This window comes from Mangifera indica, chromosome 16 (genome assembly GCF_011075055.1).
Source record: "Mangifera indica cultivar Alphonso chromosome 16, CATAS_Mindica_2.1, whole genome shotgun sequence".
NCBI lineage: Eukaryota > Viridiplantae > Streptophyta > Magnoliopsida > Sapindales > Anacardiaceae > Mangifera > Mangifera indica.
Genome location: NC_058152.1, coordinates 627662 through 648217, shown reverse-complemented (window position 1 = coordinate 648217; position 20556 = coordinate 627662). Strand labels below are relative to the sequence as shown.

The 20556-nt window shown below is 35.9% G+C and overlaps 3 protein-coding genes and 1 non-coding gene across 4 annotated transcripts; 1 reads left to right on the top strand and 3 right to left on the bottom strand.

The window, feature by feature from the left end:
• Positions 1 to 1033: 1033 nt before the first annotated feature.
• LOC123199055 (calmodulin-lysine N-methyltransferase) lies at positions 1034 to 5726 on the bottom strand. Its single transcript, XM_044613865.1, has 7 exons — positions 5322 to 5726; positions 5078 to 5222; positions 4870 to 4949; positions 4457 to 4517; positions 4240 to 4355; positions 2348 to 2480; positions 1034 to 1559 (listed from the first exon to the last, which is right to left on the bottom strand). Exons 1-7 carry the CDS (start codon positions 5419 to 5421, stop codon positions 1280 to 1282), a joined length of 915 nt encoding a protein of 304 aa, XP_044469800.1. The 5' UTR covers positions 5422 to 5726; the 3' UTR covers positions 1034 to 1279.
• Positions 5534 to 5607, top strand: TRNAN-GUU. The gene has a single exon. It is a non-coding gene; the product is annotated as a tRNA-Asn (tRNA).
• A 166-nt stretch (positions 5727 to 5892) lies between the features above and the next one.
• Positions 5893 to 10192, bottom strand: LOC123199054 (ferredoxin--NADP reductase, leaf-type isozyme, chloroplastic-like). Its single transcript, XM_044613864.1, has 9 exons — positions 9872 to 10192; positions 9548 to 9782; positions 9314 to 9447; positions 8448 to 8526; positions 8205 to 8296; positions 8046 to 8123; positions 7407 to 7469; positions 7063 to 7297; positions 5893 to 6194 (listed from the first exon to the last, which is right to left on the bottom strand). Exons 1-9 carry the CDS (start codon positions 9974 to 9976, stop codon positions 6127 to 6129), a joined length of 1089 nt encoding a protein of 362 aa, XP_044469799.1. The 5' UTR covers positions 9977 to 10192; the 3' UTR covers positions 5893 to 6126.
• A 1684-nt stretch (positions 10193 to 11876) lies between these two features.
• On the bottom strand, positions 11877 to 14295 carry LOC123198854. Its single transcript, XM_044613646.1, has one exon. It carries the CDS (start codon positions 14047 to 14049, stop codon positions 12070 to 12072), a length of 1980 nt encoding a protein of 659 aa, XP_044469581.1. The 5' UTR covers positions 14050 to 14295; the 3' UTR covers positions 11877 to 12069.
• Between the last annotated feature and the right edge of the window lie 6261 nt (positions 14296 to 20556).

Below are 20556 nucleotides of genomic sequence, written 5' to 3'. Positions count from 1 at the left end.
TAAGTTAGTTCTTGCTCAAGCTCCTTAAGCATGTTCAAGCTTTCCATGGCAAATCCATAAGTTCATTGAAGCAAGATATAATATAGTTTGATATTATATGTTTTGAGTCTCATAATAAAATTTTATTAATCATGAGACATTTAATCGTGATATTATTTCAATAATATTTCATATACAAACGATTGAATATTAATAAATTAATATATTATTATATGATTAAATAATTTCGAGTTATAAATAATGTAAACAATTAGATTTAGATACATTGGATTTGAATCGAACTTGTAAACTTGGCTCAAACAAGCTCAACTCAAATAAACTCGCGCATGAAAATTCAATATTTTTGAATTCGAACTTTAGGGATAATTAATTTGTTAAACCCATGAGCTTAAAAAATTCAATACAAAATAACATTGTTTTAATTAATATATATTAAAATAACGCTGTTTTAATAACAAAACGAACTCAAACTCAAACTGAGCTGATAGCTAAAGAAAAAAAAAAACAAAACAAAAGCCTCACAAACCAATAAATAATAGTCTAGATGACCCACCAACACAGCAAAGACAGCATCAAATAGCTTTTGACGTTTCTCTACATCGTTCTTTAAGTGAGGGGTCTTTGTTTACTCATTGACGGCTACACCTTTTGTAGCCGTTGAAAGACCAGAGATAAGGATTCTTCCCTCTAAAAGGTCCTAACCACTCAACCACATTAACTAAAAAAACAAAAACCACGGTAACATCTAGACTCCATTTTCTATGCCACTTGGCAAACCATAAATCAGTAGTAAGCCTAGAAAGAAGGATGGACCGGGTAGCAGCCAGGACAAAATAGGCACGGACAAACCAGATCAGGTGGAATTTTATCGTGCCGTGAAGGGAAGAGACGGCCTCGGGAGAAATTTCAAATTTTTATATTAATAAGGTTAATGGGTATTTGCATGTAGAGATGGGAAGGAAATCGTGGACAAGGATGAAAGCTTTTTAAATAAATTTTTTGTTTTTAAAATTATTCTAGGTAACCCAGGATATACCTCGCAAAAAACATATTTTACACAAATACGGTAAAACCCATAATCATTTTTTGGAAAACACCCATGTGCAATCCGCCCGTATTTCAGGTCCATTCAATAGGAACTACAAAGGGGCCCTTAATATGGGCCAAAAGAGTGTACATTATATTCACTTAGGTCAACTAGATATGAAGTTTCCCTAAGAAGTGCATCTAAGCCTGAACTATGAGCAGAAAATAATTAAAACGACTGGGTTCCACGTGTTCATAGAGTAATTCTGACCAATAATGGGAAGCAATGATCTTCACTGTAATTAGGCCAGGATTCGTCTCCGTTCATGAACATCTGATGACGCTTCCAAACTTCGTCATCGTAACTCTCTGTTATGCTAAAATGCAAACCATCTTCTTCAATTTCTTCTAAAAACTTAGCCAGTGAGTCACCTCTTTTAGGGCTCAAGAAAACAGCTTCTGAGGGTCCCGTAGTTTTCAACAAGAGTTTTACTACTCGAGCAAGATCTTTATGGAATTCTTTAAAGAAAGTGCTGACAAAATGACATGTCAAGAATATCAAAGTCGATAAACTTATCTAAGAAGCAGAAAATAACATTAGTGGTTGCTCACATGTGTATGTACATGCATTGCATACTACATGCTAGAACTTTTTGTCAGTTAGCGTAGAAAACTAAGATATCTGATAACCCACAGGCCATTAAAAATTGTAGTTGACAAACAAGTGTTACCCACTAAACACTTGATAACTCAATTATAGAAGTTAAATATAATAAAAACAAGGAAAAGAGAAGTAGCAAATGAGAAAAGAAGCTTATAAAAGAATCATGCATACAAGTTCATGCAACAAGTATCACGTAGCAGGCAATAAGCAATTTGTAAACAAGTGAAAAGGACTTAGACATCTTGACATCTCAACGTCTAAAAATTAAAGCAAAAAAGTTGCTTTGCTTGCCTAATCATCCTCACAAACTCAATTTGAAAAAAGTGACTGATATAAAGAATGAGGTAGAAATCAGATGGATACAAGGATGTGAAATATTGTTTACACCTGAAGTTTAAACCCGTATGACTAGTCCCCACTACCAAAAATCAATTAAAACAAAAAAAAAAAGTCATCCAGCCCATCATTATCCCAAGAAAAAAAAAGATTATTTAATAGGGCACTATAAAGCAATTGACACATATTGAACAGTAACTTGAGGTATATGATCACTACATCCATTTGTGAAAAAACACTTTGCTTTGTACAGAAATGAAAAAGGTGAAGAGTGATGCATATTGTGATAAAATGGATAGGATATAAAATAACAGATATTACCAGTCACTTGCAACAATGACGTCAAAAAAGTTGAATAAATCTGAAAGATCTTCCTGGTTCCAGTGCAGTGTCATAGACTTCACTTTTGTGCTACCAAATGCTTCAGAGTTAGAATCTATGTTAAGCTGAATATCTGCATGTCAAGGTACATCTCTAACACCAAACACAATATATAAATAAGTAATAAAACAAATATATACAATGGGTTGTAGTTATAACAAACAGTATAAAACAAAGCAACCATGAGGCTTTACTTACCAAAAAAAAAAACACGAGCTTTCAGTGTGACCCAGGCAACCTACTACAAAATTATGGTGGGGGAAAATTATCAACTGAGAATCACTGATCACTGGCACTTCCAGCAACATAAGTAACTGAACGTCACAAGCTATAACAAAATCAATGACAAGACCTGGGTGATAATTTACCTACCGACTAATTACATCTCAAGATGAACACTAACAGAAAATACTTGACCATACGAGTATATTTGATGTCCTGAAATTTTTACAATATCCAGCACTAAAACTTAATCCTTGGATTGCCAAACCATCTTGGCTTACTGCTCAAGAGTTAACTGTCCAATTAATTACCATAAAATATAATCTAAATTAGCATAATTATATCTGAACAATTTCAAAGTCCTTAATTTGACTTGCAAATGGGTTGTGCAAGAAATTGGGCTGTAATATATTTGAGCTTTAACATGTTTGGGGCTCCAATTGTTAAAATGACTTAAATCAATCTTGGACATATTCCAACATTCCCCCTCAAATACAACTAAGGCTTCCTATTGACACTTGCCATGCTTGTGGTGGCCTATCTAAACTTGGGTCACGGTCTTCTTGGCTTAGCCCAAAACAGGGTCTAGCTATTTTTTGCTAGCCCATAGGTCCACTTGGGTTTTAATCCAAAGATCTGACTTCTTTCAAAGAGCCCACCATGCTCAAATGGGTGGATACCCAACATATTATCTACCCTTTCATTTTTCATTTTCTTCCCAACGTAAGACTTACCTATTCCAACTGGTTGCATACCATACTACATACCTTTTTTCAGCTTACTAATAGGCCAACCCAAATTGTAGGTGTTCATAGCACTAAGGAAGACTCAATAGTAGTCCGACAAGACTAGGTTTAGTTCCATTCACAGACAGTGGTGGATCTGACTTTTAAAGGGATAAAAACTTAAGTTTGGAGAACAAAATTCAACCAAAATGCCTAAGGAATCTAAATTTGCTGTGAATCTAGATGTCTCATAAGGATGACCATTATTTCCAAACAAGTAGCTTCAGTTTTCACTTTATAGCCACATAATTTTTTATCTGATAAGAAAAACATGAAGTAAATTTCACAGTATAACGTTGCTTCAGTGTTACAGGAAGTGAGACTTGAACCTAATTTGAAAGTAGAAAAAGTTCGTTCCCGAAACCCCTGATGCCTTACCACTTTCCTGCACTGTTAGAATGAAGTGACCTATCTAAACTAGCCAAAAATTGCCATACAGGAGTCCTCACATATTCTTACCAAGTTATTTTACCACAATAACACCCACAATTTCTACCAAGGGTCCTTGATTAGTTTAAAAATGCTGCCTCAAAATTTGTCCAAAGTTAAAAAGTACAATTAAAAAAATTATTATATACTTAATTAAAATGCTGTAATAGCATTGTGTATCAACTAGAGCACATACAAACCACAACTTCAACTTACTTTTCTTTGGTAATAGCAAGCTCATTTTACTGCATACACAGGGAAAGAAATTGGCAACGTATCCTCCAAATAGTCTGAAATCATATTATTGAACATCATTTTCTATCCTTTTAGAATCTAACAGGACATACCAAATCTCCCGCACAAACCAATGGCTTGCATGACTAATTAAAAGGATACAATCAACCACCTGAGGATTCCCATCAGATATTACAACTTCCAATGCCTCTGTTGTCGCTGCAATAGCAAGTCCAGCTAAACCATAGCCGGATCCAAGCTCAATAACTCTTTTAGACCTGAAGAATTAAAATTTATGCAAACAATGTTATTGCAAAGAAAAGATTTAGAGAACTTTAGTCATTAAAATACACAGATAAGCAAAAGGTAGAAAAGAAACCTAAACATTTCTGCATTTGACAAGCAGAAAAAGGCAAGAACATCTTCTGATGGCCATTGACCTGCATAAGAAAGAAAATATTAAAACAACAGACAGACACACCATGATTAACAAAGAAAATAACAGGTTACCAGCATACAGCAGCAATACTAACAGTGAGTATTAATATGTGTACTTACAATGATATGTCATTACGTGATTAAATGATTTTGAATTAAAGATAAAATAACAACCAATCACATAGTAATATGTTTTTGTTAGTACACAAAGTAATACTTATTGACAGTGCAAAAGAATGAAACTACACTACCAAGCAAAAAACATATCAAATTTTTGCTTAGACGATAAAATTTAAATCTTGATAGTTGATGTTTAAATAAGAAAAGCTAATAGCAGAAGCGGAAATAACTTACATACAATCCCTGTGTTATCAATATTATATCTATTACAAATTTCAAAATCACCAAGGTCAGCATGGTTGTCCACTCTTTGGCTGTGTAAAAATTCCATCAGAGAAACTATCACAAAACGTTCTACTAAATCAAAAACAACATTTGTTTTTGAAACGAAAAACATATAATAAAATAATATTCCAGGTTCGATTTCACAGAATGAACTCACGTGAGAAAAAGTTTGGGAGAGCCAGTTACAGGAAGCGTGTAACACACGCGCGAATCTTTAGAGGTGGAATCTGTATCTAGTAATTGGCAGGGGATCAAGTTGAATCCGCGAGTTGTTCTCCGTGAAATACGGCTAATAATTTCATCTGAGTAAATTAACGATGATTTTAGACTGGAAAAAGAGTAAAAAACCTAATTCAATATTAACCGCATTGAAAGACTAATTATAAATGATCGGAGAGTACCCGGATTTTTTGAAAGTGGACGACGAAAAAGAGCTTGACGAAGGATTTTCCATCTCAATGACGATGGTTTTGGAGTGGTCTGGATGTTTTCGGCTTCCATAACTCAGTGCCCTTCAAAGTTCTGACTCTGCGCTCAATCGCTGATAATTGATATGCGTAGGTGTTGGAAAGGATTATGATCCTTATTAAAAAGTGTACCGCTTAGCGTGTGTGCTGGAATAGCTCAGTGGGTTAGAGCGTGTGGCTGTTAACCACAAGGTCGGAGGTTCAAGCCCTCCTTCTAGCGTCTTGGCATATTTTTGAAATCTGTACCATGTTTTTGGATCTTCTCCACGAAGAAAAGATTCAACAGAGCAAAAGATTTGCCTTGAGTATGCTAGCTAATGGCCTTTACTGGAATATCTGAGCATGAAATGTAAATTTGTAAACGCGAAGAGGTTGGAGATGATGATTTAAAAGAGGCTCCAGATACAAGGAATACAGAAGACGAGGTGACGTTTCTTTATTAATAATCTAGTATGCATTTTATAAATATGAATCAATCAGATTCTTCAATGGCAGATTATTATGATTATGAGAAAATATAAATAGAACTCATATAAGCATTTTGAATTCTGCTGCAATATTTTGCATCTACATGATATTCACTCGGGTCTTGAAAAATCTGTGGAGATGATGAAAGATGAACTGCTTCATCAAGAAAGGGGAAAAAATACAGAGAATAATACACATTAATTAACTATCTACAGATTGAGGAAGAAGGAAAAAGGGAAAATGGAGGTGATTTGTACAAGAAAGTAAGCATTTAGTAGACTTCCACATTCCATTGCTCAGCTTTCTTCAATTGTCTCTTGTAATCGATCCAATCAACGCCTGAAAATATACAGCAAATACATATCAGAAATATAGCTCACGTCAGCAGGATTAGGGGCGGATCCAATCCGAAGAGGCTCAGATTGAATGCATGCTTCAACTTGAATAAGTCGATTTTGAGTTGGAGCCCCAACTCAGTAGCTCAACTCGAAATTGACCTGTTTTCCCATCCATTTATGCTATTGACTTTGATAATGATATTGTTTATCCATTTGACGTATTGTTGACACCCTTCAATGGCATTGTCTACCAACTTAAATCAGTTTAAGCTAAACATTATAAAAAATATAATCACTTGAATCCTTTCATCAAGGATTAGAGGTGGATTTGATCTAAGCTACTCAGATCAAATCCTTAGCTGGACTCAAACAAGTCAATTTTAAGCTAAAGCTCCAATTTGGTAGTCTGGCTCAAGATTGGGTTGTTTGGCCACCAGTGACACTATTGATCTCTCTAATGATTTGTTCATACCCATTTGTGACATTGTATGCCAACTCAAATGAGCTTGAGTCAAGTATTATCGAAGATATAACTTGCTTGAATTCCTTTATCGAGGATTAGAGATTGATCCAATTTGAGCTAGATATAATCAAATCTATAGCTCAAATCAAATAAGTCGATTTTAAGCTTGAGCTTTAACTCGATAGTTTGGCATGAGACCGGCTAGTTCGTCCATCTATTCATCTTTTTGATGATACTGTTCACACCTCCGACAATCTCTAATGATACTATGCATTGCTCGAATAAACTCAAACTTGAACTCAGACACACATTATACGTTCAATATGATCTCGAGCTGGCCCAGACCCAGCTTTGTTCAGACGAATCCACCCCAAGCAAGGATCTGTTAAGAAGATGTATTTCTTACCATCTCTAGCAGCCAGTGATACCATTATGTCATCAATGCCCTTCTCCATGCCCTTCAACCCACACATGTACACATAAGTGCTATCTTTCTTCAGTAATTCCCAGAGCTCTTCTGCATATTGAGCCATTCGCGTTTGAATGTACATCTTCTCTCCTTTTTGGTTCTTTTGCTCCCTGCTCACAGCAAAGTCAACCCGGAAGTTAACAGGGAACTTCTCCTTCATCTTCTCAAACTCCTGTGCCATTATGAAATATGAGTGTAAACATCAATCGGTTCAAGTTCAAAAACAAAGCAGCAAATTCAGCATCTGAGCATTGACAGAAAGGGAAGGTATAGTGGTTCACCTCCTTGTAAAGCAGGGAGCTACCAGTTGGCACACCCAAGAAAAGCCAGGCCAAACCATTGAACTATACAGATCATACAAAAAACTGAGTCACTCATAGGACCGTAATATTAATTAATGGAAACTACGCTGGTGCATATGGGTCCTGCTGTCCAGTTAGGGGGTGGGGGTTTTGCTCCCTGGTAAGCGGGCAGGGGTTCAAGGAGCAATGCCGTGAGCCCGTAAGCTGTGTTTAATTATCCACTACCTATTTCTTATCATTTGGTTACTTGCTAGACGTTACCTCTTGATAGAAGCTACCCATGCTTTGAGTTTATCTAATGAAGAACCGTTTTGGAAATTTTCTAAGGAATTAGAATCTTAGAAGGTTTGCTTTGATAATAAGATCCTAATAATATTTGGTTTAAACATGATAATCCTAGTACAAATTATCAATATTACTCTCTTGCATGACTGTGAGAGTGATTCTGGAGCAAATAGATTTATTGTAACTAGAGATGCGAAAATATTGATTATTATGGACTCTGCTATAAGTTGTCCAGTGGAGTCATGATAAATCGTGCATATTCTTTCTCTTTACTCTGACTTCTGCGAGTGCCTATGAGGAAATTGTTAGAAGTTAAAAGTAGTTTTATTTTACCTTGTAGTCTTCATGCTTCTCAAAGAAAATTTTCCACAAAAATGATCGGAAAGGAGCAATTCCAGTTCCAGTTGCAAGCTGCACAAAGAAAAATCTCAGTGAAAACAACGCAGTAAAATTACGACAAAAAATTAGTACTCAAAAGAGCAGGATCAGCACCATGATGATGGTGGCATTGGGGTCCTTAGGCATAAGCATTTCTTTCCCCACAGGTCCTGTAATCTTTGCTTCAGCCCCAGGCTTCAAGTCACCTAATACAACAACACAATTAGAGCCATCAGGTTAAATTTAGAGCCATCTTTTATTGGATATTCCTTCCTGTTTTGAAAACCATAAAGGGATTCATATTGCGTTCTAAGGCTGTATAAATAAATCATAGAACCAAAAGCTCTCCATGCTTACATAAGAAATTTGAGCAGACTCCTTTAACAATCTCTCCGTTCTCATTAGTGTACACAAGACGTTTCACACAGAGAGAAACCTGCATGACAACACTCAGATCAGATGGATTTGCAATCATGGTGTTGGTTTACAAATCCCACATTGGTTTGAAACTGAATTGGGTGTGTATTTTTAAGTGTGAGAAAAAGTTTGGCCCTTGAGCTAGCTTTTGTGGTGAAAGGGGCTTTATACCATTGGTTTGGAATTTAATTGGGTGAGTGTATATAAGTGTGAGGGAAAGTATCACCTCTTGAGCTAGCTAGCTAGCTTTTGAGGAGAGAGAGGTCTTGTACCACTTTTGTGGAAGCCAACAAGTGGTAGGCTTTAAGAACAATCCCTCCAAGGGGAAGGTTTCCAATCCAACCTACTTGAGGGGAGGTTTTGATTTGATTCCTTTGTTGGACTGATCCAGCCTAGTTGAGAAAAGGTTTTTCTTTCTTTACTCCCAATGTTTGAGGGAGTGTGGATTAGTTGTAAGTGGCGTTGGATCGATAGCCTAATGTGTGTCTAGTTTTGGACAGATAACCCAATGTATGATTAGAGAGGAAGTGTGAGTTTATTTTGAGGTTTCACTTTCTTTATTTCCTGTATTTAAGGGAGTGCGGGTATGATGTGAGTGGTGTTAAACTAATGGTCCAATGTGCGATTAGAGGGGGAGTATAGGTTTACTGTGACGGGTGTTAGACGGATGACCCCATTCCTCTGATAAGAGGAATTGAATTGGGTGTGAATATACAAGTGTGAGAATAAACCTCTCCTCTTAACCTATGCATGCATTGTAAACTTTAAATGTCACAGAAAATAAGAATTGTGGATTAGAAGCTCACAGTTTTGGAATCTCCAAAGTCACCTAGAGCACTGCTAGCAATAGAGTATAATCTCAGCTTGTGAGGCTTCCCATTCTTGTCAACACCATCAGCGATCACCCCAATGGATTGCCCTTCTCTGTAAGGGACCTCTCCTAAACCGTCCATTCAGCACAAAGCTTCAAATTTCTCATATCAATCAATCAATGAATTGAAAAGCTTTAATTTCGGGTTAGAATATGAAGAAAACGATACCTTCAGTGCTGAAGACCATGTGCCAGGTTTCTCCAGGAGCATCATCACCAGTGATCTTTGTGTTTAAAAGGCATCTGCCAGTGTAAGGGTCCTTAGGCTTGAACTTGTTAACAACAACACCTTCTTCACTTTTCTTGGATTCTTTCTTAACCGTAGCAGGAGCCTCGGTGGTGACCTGGGCTCTCACTGAAGCCACTCTCACTCCTGCAGAAACATCTCTGTAGAAGAATGGAACCTGGCAAATAGACACAGCGCCAACTAAAAATTCAGCAATGAAGCATACTACCAAAGAATTAAAATCGTATACATGCGCGTAAATTTTACCTTCTTGAAGGTGATTCTTTCAGATGAGATAGCAAAGGTTCTGGTGGGAAGAGAAGTAGATTTGGAAGATGGGAGAGAAACTGCTGCACTAACTGCAGTAGCCATGAAAACTGAGTGGAAAAGAAGAAGAGAGGAAAAATGTAATGGGCTGTGAGTGAGACGAGAAAGGGAGTAATATGGATATTGAATTGGGTGGAGGAGATTAGAAATGCAATGCAGTGGCTTATGAAAGGATAAGTTTATGAGTAGATGTATGTATGACTCTCACATTTTCCTCCAAGTACGACTGTGGTCTAAGCCACACTATCTTATTGATATTTGGTTCCCAACTTGGAAAGCTATGTTAATGGGCATATGAACACCTGAATTGGTGACCTTAACTACAGTATCCTTTTTTTCAGTCCTCTTTGCATTTACATATTTGATTTACATGCGGGGACTGGAAGTAAGAAGGGAAAGAAGAGAAACGGTGAACAGCCACAAAGTTGAAATTTCCAAGTGCCCAAATGAGCATAGCTTTTACTTGATTCAAATAATTGGGTTTGGGCCATACTAGCCAACGCTTTTGCTGTTGCTATAGTATTACATTTTGGGTCACAACTGTGGTGAGCTCTAGAGTCCTATGTAATATATGGAGTTTATACTTTGGCTCACAAACATGCCATGATATTTCCTCTATTAATATACCAATTCATCTGTGAAGTGATAATGCTGATACATCTTGATCTAACAGTTTAGATTACTGGATTTCACAAGTCAAAATGCGTTTTAATAATTTAAAAGTTTATTAGCTATTTAACCAATTTTATCCTACAATTTTTGAAGTGATACTTATATATACTTTGCATTTCTTCTATATTTTATCGATATACAATTTATATTTTGACAATTTAGAAGTTCATAGACTATTTAACCAATCTTATTTTAATATCGTCAAGTGATGTATGATATTCATACATACTTAATGTCTTTTTCATATTTTTATTGATATAAGATTTGTCTAAAATTGTTATATTTGCCCCATTTATAAAATTCACATCGTTTTGAGGTTTATTCCACCATTACTCAAGAGAACACTTGACATAGTTATGATACCATTTATAATATTTTAATCCAATAATTTGACCCATTGACAAAATATTTTCTATTTTGGATACATAATTTATTACAATTTTATTTTTAATTTTTTGTAAATAAAAACACATCTTGATAGTTATTCGCTATAAAATGGTTAATCACATCTTAAGTATAGCTGCAACATGCAGAGCTTAATGGTTACAACTTGCAACCCATCTTCATGATCTGGTAGCCAAGCAGATCTACTTGGATAAGCGATCAATAAAAAAACTATGTATACAAATAATAATATGTCATAATATATTTTTAATAATTTTAAATTAAAGATAAAATAATATACTATCATACGATAATAAATTGGTACTCAAGTGTAACCATCACCACTCATTAGCAAATATAAGTAGTGGTCAATGTTTCTCCAACTACAGCTACAAGCCAATCCTGAAATAAAATCCCGGCTCTGCAAATTGCAAAAAAATAAAAATACAAATAAAAATAAGGACTTCCAAATTATAAGTTCCCCTTCCCAAATCTATACTTCCTCCTTTGATCCCTTTTGTGAAATGATCATGTTATAGAAGCTGTCCCCGCCTGATCTTTTGGATTGCTCCACATCCTGGCTACTAAGGTGGACTCATATGAGCCCAAGACAAGCTCGAATCAAAATTATCAAATATTTAATGTCATTTGGATGGTTGTTGATAAAATAAATAGTATCATCAAATAAACAAATCAATTAAATTGTCTGAATTATAGTTTCATATTGAATTGATTTGTACAAACTAAGCCGTAAATACTCCTAGTGATCAGCCACCAATAATGTGAACCACAACCATTATTAGAAACATAAGAGGTCTCGAACTGCCAAAGCCAGCACATATAATTCCAAATAAAAAGCAAAAATTATAAATAAACAAATAATTTGATATGACAAATACCCAAACTAATAATTGGTGTGATGTGGCTTGAGTTGAGCCATGAAACTTAACATTAGCAAATGGAAAAGCTCAAAAAAGTAGCAGAAGCTGCTTTGCTATGGACTGAATATACTCCTAAACTATTACAGGATAACATCTACATTTATGTACACTTAATCAGAATGATGAAACAGAAACAACAAATTACTTTTGAATTTGATTGAATCCATGGAATCCCCTTGAACCTCTGGACTGAAAAAGTTTCAGTTTACTTCGAGCATCCTGTAACAATGGTTCAATTATTTCATCTTGGAACATGCAGCTCTGCTTAGATGCCCATTCTAGCACAGTGAGCACTTCAGCTTGGGCAAGTTCCTCTCTCTCTGGTACATGCATTGCAATGTAGCATAGAAGAACCACAGCTGATAACCGAACAATTTGTTCTCCAAAATACACAAGCTGAACCAAGTGCCTTGCCCCTCCAGCACTTATAATTGCCTTGGAGTGATCATTGTGCAGATAATTATCACTGCAGGCAAACTTTGTAAGCGCAATTGAAGCCTCCCTAGAAACTTCAGTTTCTCTTTCTTCAAGAAGTTTAACCAATGGAGCAATTATCCTTGTTTCTGTTGCTCTGAAAGTCCTAGCCAAATTCCCAATGGCCTTAATGCAAGGAATAAGAAGAGCAGAATCCGCTTTTTCAATGATAATCAATAGCTGATCAACAACAGCTTTGCAGGCGGGCGAATTGGGCTTGAATGCTGATCTTCTCAATTCAGTATCTTGCTCTGCCACTGATGTGACTTCCATCAATGCCATGGCAGAATTGTATTGAACCTCTTCGGATCCTTTCTCCAAAAGAACTGCAAAACATAACAATGCTCTGGATTCAGTTATGCTTCGACAAATGGGTAAATTTCCCTTGGCAAGATGCCAAAGGGCCCTTGCTGCCATCGCTTTCATGTAGGCCTTAGTCTCAGGGTCTTCCAGTTCTCTCCCCTTTGAACTAACCCCCGAAAGAGAGAGATTTTGCTGATGCTGCAACTGATGATTTTGCTTTGAAAAACCATTAATTCCCACATTGTTGCTCTGATTTTCAACATTCCCTACTTTCTCAACCTCCTTTGAACCAGCCTTCATTGCAATTGTTTTTGTAACCACATTATGCATTTGACTCAGATCTCTGTTTCCCATTGGATGAGGAACCTGAATGTGCTCATCATCTTCATCATGAGGCTTATTCTTAGAATTCTTACTATTAGCAACAACAGCAGCATGAATAGATGAAGCTTTGTTACTGGCAATGGCATACTTACTATGCTCCTGAACAGTCTCAAACGCCAGGTGCCCAACAAGCAGCCGAATTATATTGTGCTGTGCAAAGAGATCCTGGCATGTCGAAAAATGGGCTGCCAATTCAGAAACAGCCCACGCAACAACAGCTTGTACCTTCATAGGTCCATCTTTGAGGATTTTCACAAACACTGAGCAAACTCCACTGTGGATCATGTGTTCGACCCTTTCAGCGTTCCGTCCAAGCAGCCCAATGACTCTGGCTGCATTTTCTTGACCTTCTAACTTACCCTCTTTCACTAATTTCAGCAACGGCCCAACCCCACCTTCTTCGATAATCAGCTTCCCGTACCGATCGTTGCCACGGGCAAGCGATACAAGCGACGCTGCGGCGTCGGATTTGGCATCAAGCGAGCCTGTGCACAGAATAGCGATTTGTTCCCATATCAGACCAAGTATTGGCTCATTAGCAGCGATCGGTGGGAGGCCTAAGTGCTCATCATCACGGTCGTCCCCGAAAGCGGATACACGGAGAAGCCACGAAACATCTCCTATTGAGTTCTCTAACTGCGACGACATTTTACGAAACGCAGCAGCGGGAATGATGGTGAAGACGCGCTTGATTAATCCATTGGCGCGGCACTTGAGGACTAAAGCCAGTGCTTTCTCGAGGACTTGTTCGGTGTCTTCAATGATCCGGCGCGTGGGACGACGCTCGTAAAGGTCTGAACTGGCTCGAGCGGCTTGTCTAAGCAGTGCGGCGAGTTTTTCCGTCTTGGATTTGAGTTCGGCGCAATCTTGCTTACTGGGTGTGGCTTCATCTGCCGCTTTGACCACCTGATCAGCTAACTGAATGGGCCTGGACAAGATTTTTTTCACTTTGTCCGCCATTGCCAAACAGCGGACACCACAAACAAGGCCTGAATGTAGAAGAAGCAGAAGAAAGCAGATGAAGAAGTTATTGAAGTTTGGGCTTGAAAGGCGGAGATTATAGAGGAAAGGGGTAATGGTGCGGCAGTTGTGAAGGTGAGCTAGAATTATAAGAAAGTGGATAAGATTTTAGAAGTTTCAGAACTCTGAATCTTACATCAAATTCTCCATGATTCATGGTTCAAGGCATATTTGTAAGCAATGCATCGCCAGACGCTATGGGTACACATGATCCACGTGAAAGTCACCTGAATTATTTAAAATAATTATATAAGAAAAAATATATTTTATTGTTTTATAATTTAATATTAATCTTCAAAATGTAATATTGACGGTTATGTGATAAATGAAATTTATTTTTACTAATCTTAGCATTCGAAATTTCGATTATTCGATTACTTTGGCATGAAGCTTTCCTCTAATCTTTGACCTTTTGAAAATCATTTTTTGTTAGTTGTTAGGTTGCTATCACCTAGAGTAATCTTTCAAGAACTAAAATTACACAAGCTTTATATCAATAAAATACGAAAGAAATGTCAAAGCGATCAAAATCTAGATGGGACTATTAAATCAAGTATGTCACATCCACTTATTAATTTAGATGGGGCACATGGAGGGTTTGGCTTCCATCACATGATACCATTGCACTTTATACTGAAAGCTCCAATCAAATTATAGCTTTTTTCAGCTCTCAAGAACATTATGATAAGAGAAGAGAGACATGCAACCACTCTTTCATAGATTTGGCCAGTAAATAAATGTATGAGGGTGATATATAATGGTAAAAGTTAAATAAATCATCAATATAAGAAGTTTGATTTTTACCAAATTGGAAACTATAAACCAAAATGTTATTTCTATTCTAAATGTAAACAACATACACTAGATTAATTATGACCGGCATTTTTCTAAATATTTTATAAGTAATTAGGTTTTTTTTTAATTCAATCCTTCGTTCTACTAATAATCTGTTAGTTGAGTTCATGTATATTGTTGAGAATGATATTGGCCATGGTTTTTTTTTTTTTTTTGACTGGTGTTAAGACCTAACTAGGGATGAATTCGAACCCAAGCCAATTTATTTATCTTGTCGATAATATTGTTTATTTGTTTTTTTAACGATATTATTTATTTTTTTAATAATATTATTTATCTCATTGACAATTCTCTAATGACATTGTTTAACATTTTAAATAAACTTAAATTCGAGCTAAATATTTTATATTCTAATCAAGCTCTCGCCTTAAATTTATCTCTCAACCAAACATGCTTTAATACCTAAAGTGCCTAAAGTTGGGCATGAAGCCCATCAAATGTTACTATAGTTAAAACTGGTTAAAATGAGATTTATATTTGAAAAATTGTTCATTTAAAGTTCTAAGATTGATGGAATGGGCATGCCATCGTAAGTGAGTACGCATTCCAAACAATGAAGTAACAAAGCATGACTGTTTTAGCCTTTGAAATGTCTAGAAGAGAAAATTGATCATTCCAAAGAATTTGTCATCATCGAATCTAGAAACACATTAATGGTTCCAATGGTTGATTCAAGAATAGAATGCAAGAGAGAGAGAGAGAGAGAGAACGAGTTTGTTCCATATAGAAAGAATAAGGTTGAAATGTGAAAGGGTGTTCTATCGATAAAATGCACATTATATCTAGCAAGATAGAAAATTAAGTTGTCGTACATTTGTATTTTAAGTTTTACTATATAAGAAAAACCCTAATTTACAATACCAAGAGTTTTTAGACTGACTCTTTTCAATGTCTAATCAAAGAAGGGCAGTTCCGTGGGCGTAAACACATCACGTAAAATTTGTATGTTTTGAGATTGATTACTTTTGCCTTCTTCCAAGACTGACTAACAACAAAACCTGAGAGAGGCCATGGACATGGAGCATGATCTTGAATTCAACAACTACTGAAACAAATTGATGTTACCATTTACTTACAGAAATTAGCAATCCACATCGCTCTCCTCGTCCACAAAACATATATGAACTTAATTCATTCACTCCAGCTCCACCACCTCTATTTATTAAGAGCCCTCAATAAGTTTTTCGGTTAACAATTAAGCATGTTATTTATCCGTAAATCAAATTAGGATACTGGTAGAAGATTTATTACTCAAAGACCGTGAAAAAATTTCTACTTGATAGAAATCTTTATATTTCATCTCGTGTATGTGGAGAAAAGTCATTATTTTCTATTAAATCAAGATCATACAATCAATGTAATCATCTTATTTTTTATTATTAGAATATGAATAAATCTTTGAATTTACACTTGTATTAGGCATACTCCGATACTGTATTTGTAAGGGATTGAATAGAGCATAGGGGGCTTCATCATAAAGCAATCACTCTTGTAATTCCTATTAATAATTTACCTCTGTGTCAAGACTATGATAATACGTATAACGGAGGGGAGGGGGAGGGGGAGGGGGCAAAGAAGCGGAGAGGATAGAGAGAAATTTGTTTCCTGAGGGTGGGAGACAAGGATTTCTTGTAATTTCCATAGTAAGGATTGAAAAGGAAAGGGATATGTCCAACTTTTTGGTGACAGGGATGAGGATAGCCATCCCCGACCCATCGCTTTCCACGTCATCTCTGAAAATACAATTTAGTTTCAACTTGATCTGAAGGCCAGAACAAACGGTAAAAACTTTTACAACTTCTGGATTATATTACTGGCAAAGCATCTGCACTTTTTGCGTTCATGTGTTGATGTTGCTCCAGAAGGGCACAATTAAACGATCTTCTCGATCATGTGGGTGGGACTTGGAGTTCCTGCAGAAGAATCACTTCTTGAGATTCCTTCACGAGGTTATAAAATGAAGGAAATAGTTTGCCTGTAGCACAAAGTCGAAAGCTTTCAGAACCAGAAATTGAGTTTGGCTTTGTACATACAAGAACAAAGATGCAGAGGTATATTTTAAAACAGTTTCCACCTCCTTGCAATTACATGGTACTCCCTAGACTCATGCTTTATAATTGGGATTTTAATATATGCAGTCTTAGTGTCCATATGAATTGGTTGTATGTTAACTCTGTTAGACCCGGTCAAATATTGTATGTGAACATAATGTTAGCATCACCCTCCATGCTAATCGATTGCAACTAGAAGATGCGATGATAATTTTAACATTAAATGATATAAACTTCAATATAACCACAATTCACTCTTATTTATTACACTTGAAATTCTAACACATGCAACCTAACTTCATGTTAACTCAAGACGAACACTATATTCTCAGTGTCTGATATCACCACTTATATCATACGATTACAATTGAAAAATATGAAAATAACTTTGATATTAAACAATATCAATATTAAAACAATTGTACACCCCAAAAATCAACCGTTAATTTCAGAGTATCTTTAACCATATAAACCTCGTACCAAACACCCGTAGCTTATGAAATGGAATCCAAAAACATAGAAGCAAGAGGAGCTTATTAGGCTCACGTGTTGGAAGCTCATTATTTACTACTCCATTCTCTCTTTTCATATTTGAAAAGATATTATGCACATGCATATTAGGCAACCGGTCCGACCGAAATAGGTACTTAAAATAGTTTTTATCCCGGTCCGATTTTAAAAACTTTGGTTGGAAGCACATTATTTACTGCTCCATTCTCTCTTTTCATATTTGAAAAGATATGCACATCTAAATTAGGCAAGTGGGGGACACATGGATCATCACCTTTGCATATTAATGGACTAAGAGTTAACAATGGGTCCGGTAGCCTTGTGGTGCTAGCTAGGTTTGAAAACTACTTTGGCTGCATCTAGAGCGCACGTCTTTCCTCGAAGCAGCCAAGACCTCGACTATACTCTTGACATAATGGTCGTTATCGCATTTAATGAACAGTTTGAGTCACAAAGATAAAAGTATGTCCAAAAGAGAGTAAGTCTAAATCTCACTGTAAATAAATATATTAAGATAAAATTTTTAATTTAATTAATATATTGGTTCTAGGATCAGTTATTAAATCTAAAATTTTATTAACTTAATATAATCGATTTAATCTCAAAGAAGTGATTCGACTCAAGTAAAGAAATCTATATAAAATTTGTAATACTTAATGCCTCATGTTTCAAGCAGCACCAGTAGGACTGCGATTGTACGTCAATTGTTGCGTATATCTACAAAAGTGAATATACATTCGTCGTCCTCGCAGAAGTTCACAATGGAAATTAGATTCACAGCAGAGCACAAAGCGCCACTCTCATCCCATTGCAACGATAGTTCTGCAAGCACATTGCTGGATTTAATGCGTGTACCACCGATAAGTAAGATGAATTTTAGAAATTTGGGTGCAAGAACATAAATAACAATAATATTATATGCATAAAAATGATGTATCATTATGTGATTAAGTATTATTTTATCTTTAATTTTTAACTATCTAATCATATTATGATACGTCATTATTTTTGTAAAAAATTTTATATATAACACTACTCTATAAATAAACAAAAAATTAGTGTTAAGATTTTTTTTTTTTCCGCTAGAATCAAATCACGATCCCTTTTCTTTCCCATTATTCTGTATTTATGATATTTAGAGTTACGGTTACATAATTTAGGGTAATACAATAGTTAGTAATATGATAGATATTGTAATGATCTTATCGATTTTGACGATGATGAGTCTCTGACAATAAGAAACTAATTATTCAATATTGGATGACTTTTTTTTTGATAAATAATTAATCAAAGAATTTCACAAAGTAACATATACTGAATGATTGTTGTTTTGTGGCTTTGTGGGAAGCCTCGTGGACGAAAAATCTAGACAGGATAATAAAAGTTGCGCCCTTGTGGGAAGCAAGCCATTGCATGTTGCACATGGTAAATTAGCCTTTCATTGCTCTGTCGGCCACAATACAAGGCTGGCTGAATCCATGAAACTACGCACCTCCTTCCCACAGTAGTGATCCATCTCGTCATTATTAATTTGCAAGGTACGTACATATATCTAATACATGCATGCAGGCTCGCGGGCAGATTTAGACATGCGTAAGACAAGATTTGGATGTATTAATTTACCTTTTTTGAGCCATTAATTTGAGGACCACACGCCCCTTCTCCTTCCGTCTGCATCTAAAACGAGCGAGATACGAAGGAGCGTGGCAAAGTTTGGTCCCTTTCCTGCTTCCTGCAGGCTGCTGTGGAACGGAGTTCAAGTTTGAGGCTTCAATCCAAGAGAGAATGAACTATACGTAACCTTTTTAATGGACTCTAGATTGTTGGTGGCAAACTGAAAATGAAATGCTTCTAAAAAATAGTTTGAATAATAAATGAGTGAGATATCAGAACATGGGTTTAAAATAGTTATGAGACCGGTCATTAAATCTGTTGTTTGGTGTGGTCAATCATCGTTAAAAGAAAAAAAACTAAAAATGAAATCTTTGTTTATTTTCTTTTTTATTAGATAAAAAGTGAAGTGAGAGAAAACCCATGAAAATCAATAAATATAATACTCAAATTTATGCATTTTAACAAATTAATTATGAAAAAAAATTTGATCATGAATGCTAATAAAGGGAATGACAGCCCCCTAAAGGCAAATACATTGCCGAACCATGTAAATTTTATATGTGTTTTTGTGATTGGTAGATTTTCTTTGTCATATTATTTTCTCTTGAGTTATTGTGTTATTCTATTCTGGTTCTCTCTTTTCTAAGAACTAATGGCCTTGTGCAAAGCTGAGGCACGACAGGCAATGTACATTGATATATATTTTTATGGACTTGAAATGTTACTAGCTTTTTAAGTTTTTCTGGCTATGAATCTATACTTAGCAGGAATTACCAAGCCTGTGAAACGTGCTTGTCTCACGCAAAAGGCCAAAAGACATATTCCCAAACTCTTGTCCATAAAGTTTTAAAAACTCATATAGCTATTTATGGATTGTTAAAGTTATCAAATTCATTAGTTCTAAATATAACTATATACAACCTCAATTCATGACCCACCAATTTTCGTTCACACCAGTGGGTTGTCCGGAGCACACAGCCCACACGCCAACTATATACAACCTCAATTCTGCAGAACCCAACCTACATTGTCATAACAAGAAGCAATAAAGCCGACAACTCAGCTTTAGACTCAGTTCCCTCACCATTTAAGCCCCAGAATTCAGCATTTATCACTTCAACTGCACACACTTGAGATGGGTAGATTAACCTAGCTCGAGTTTTAGCCAAGTACAACACAGGACTGTTATTTGAGGGATAAGCCTGCGACAAAAGTTATTGGGATGATGAAGAAAAGAACAAAAATGAGCATCTGATGTGCTTGTGAGAAAACCTTTTCTAGACGATTGTTAGACAGGGGAGATCCCACCCAGATACACCTCTATAATTCAAATCCATATATGATGACAATTAACAAAATTATTGAAGTGACATAGGAAAGGGATTGGAGCATCCTTTTCTTGTGATTAATATTATTC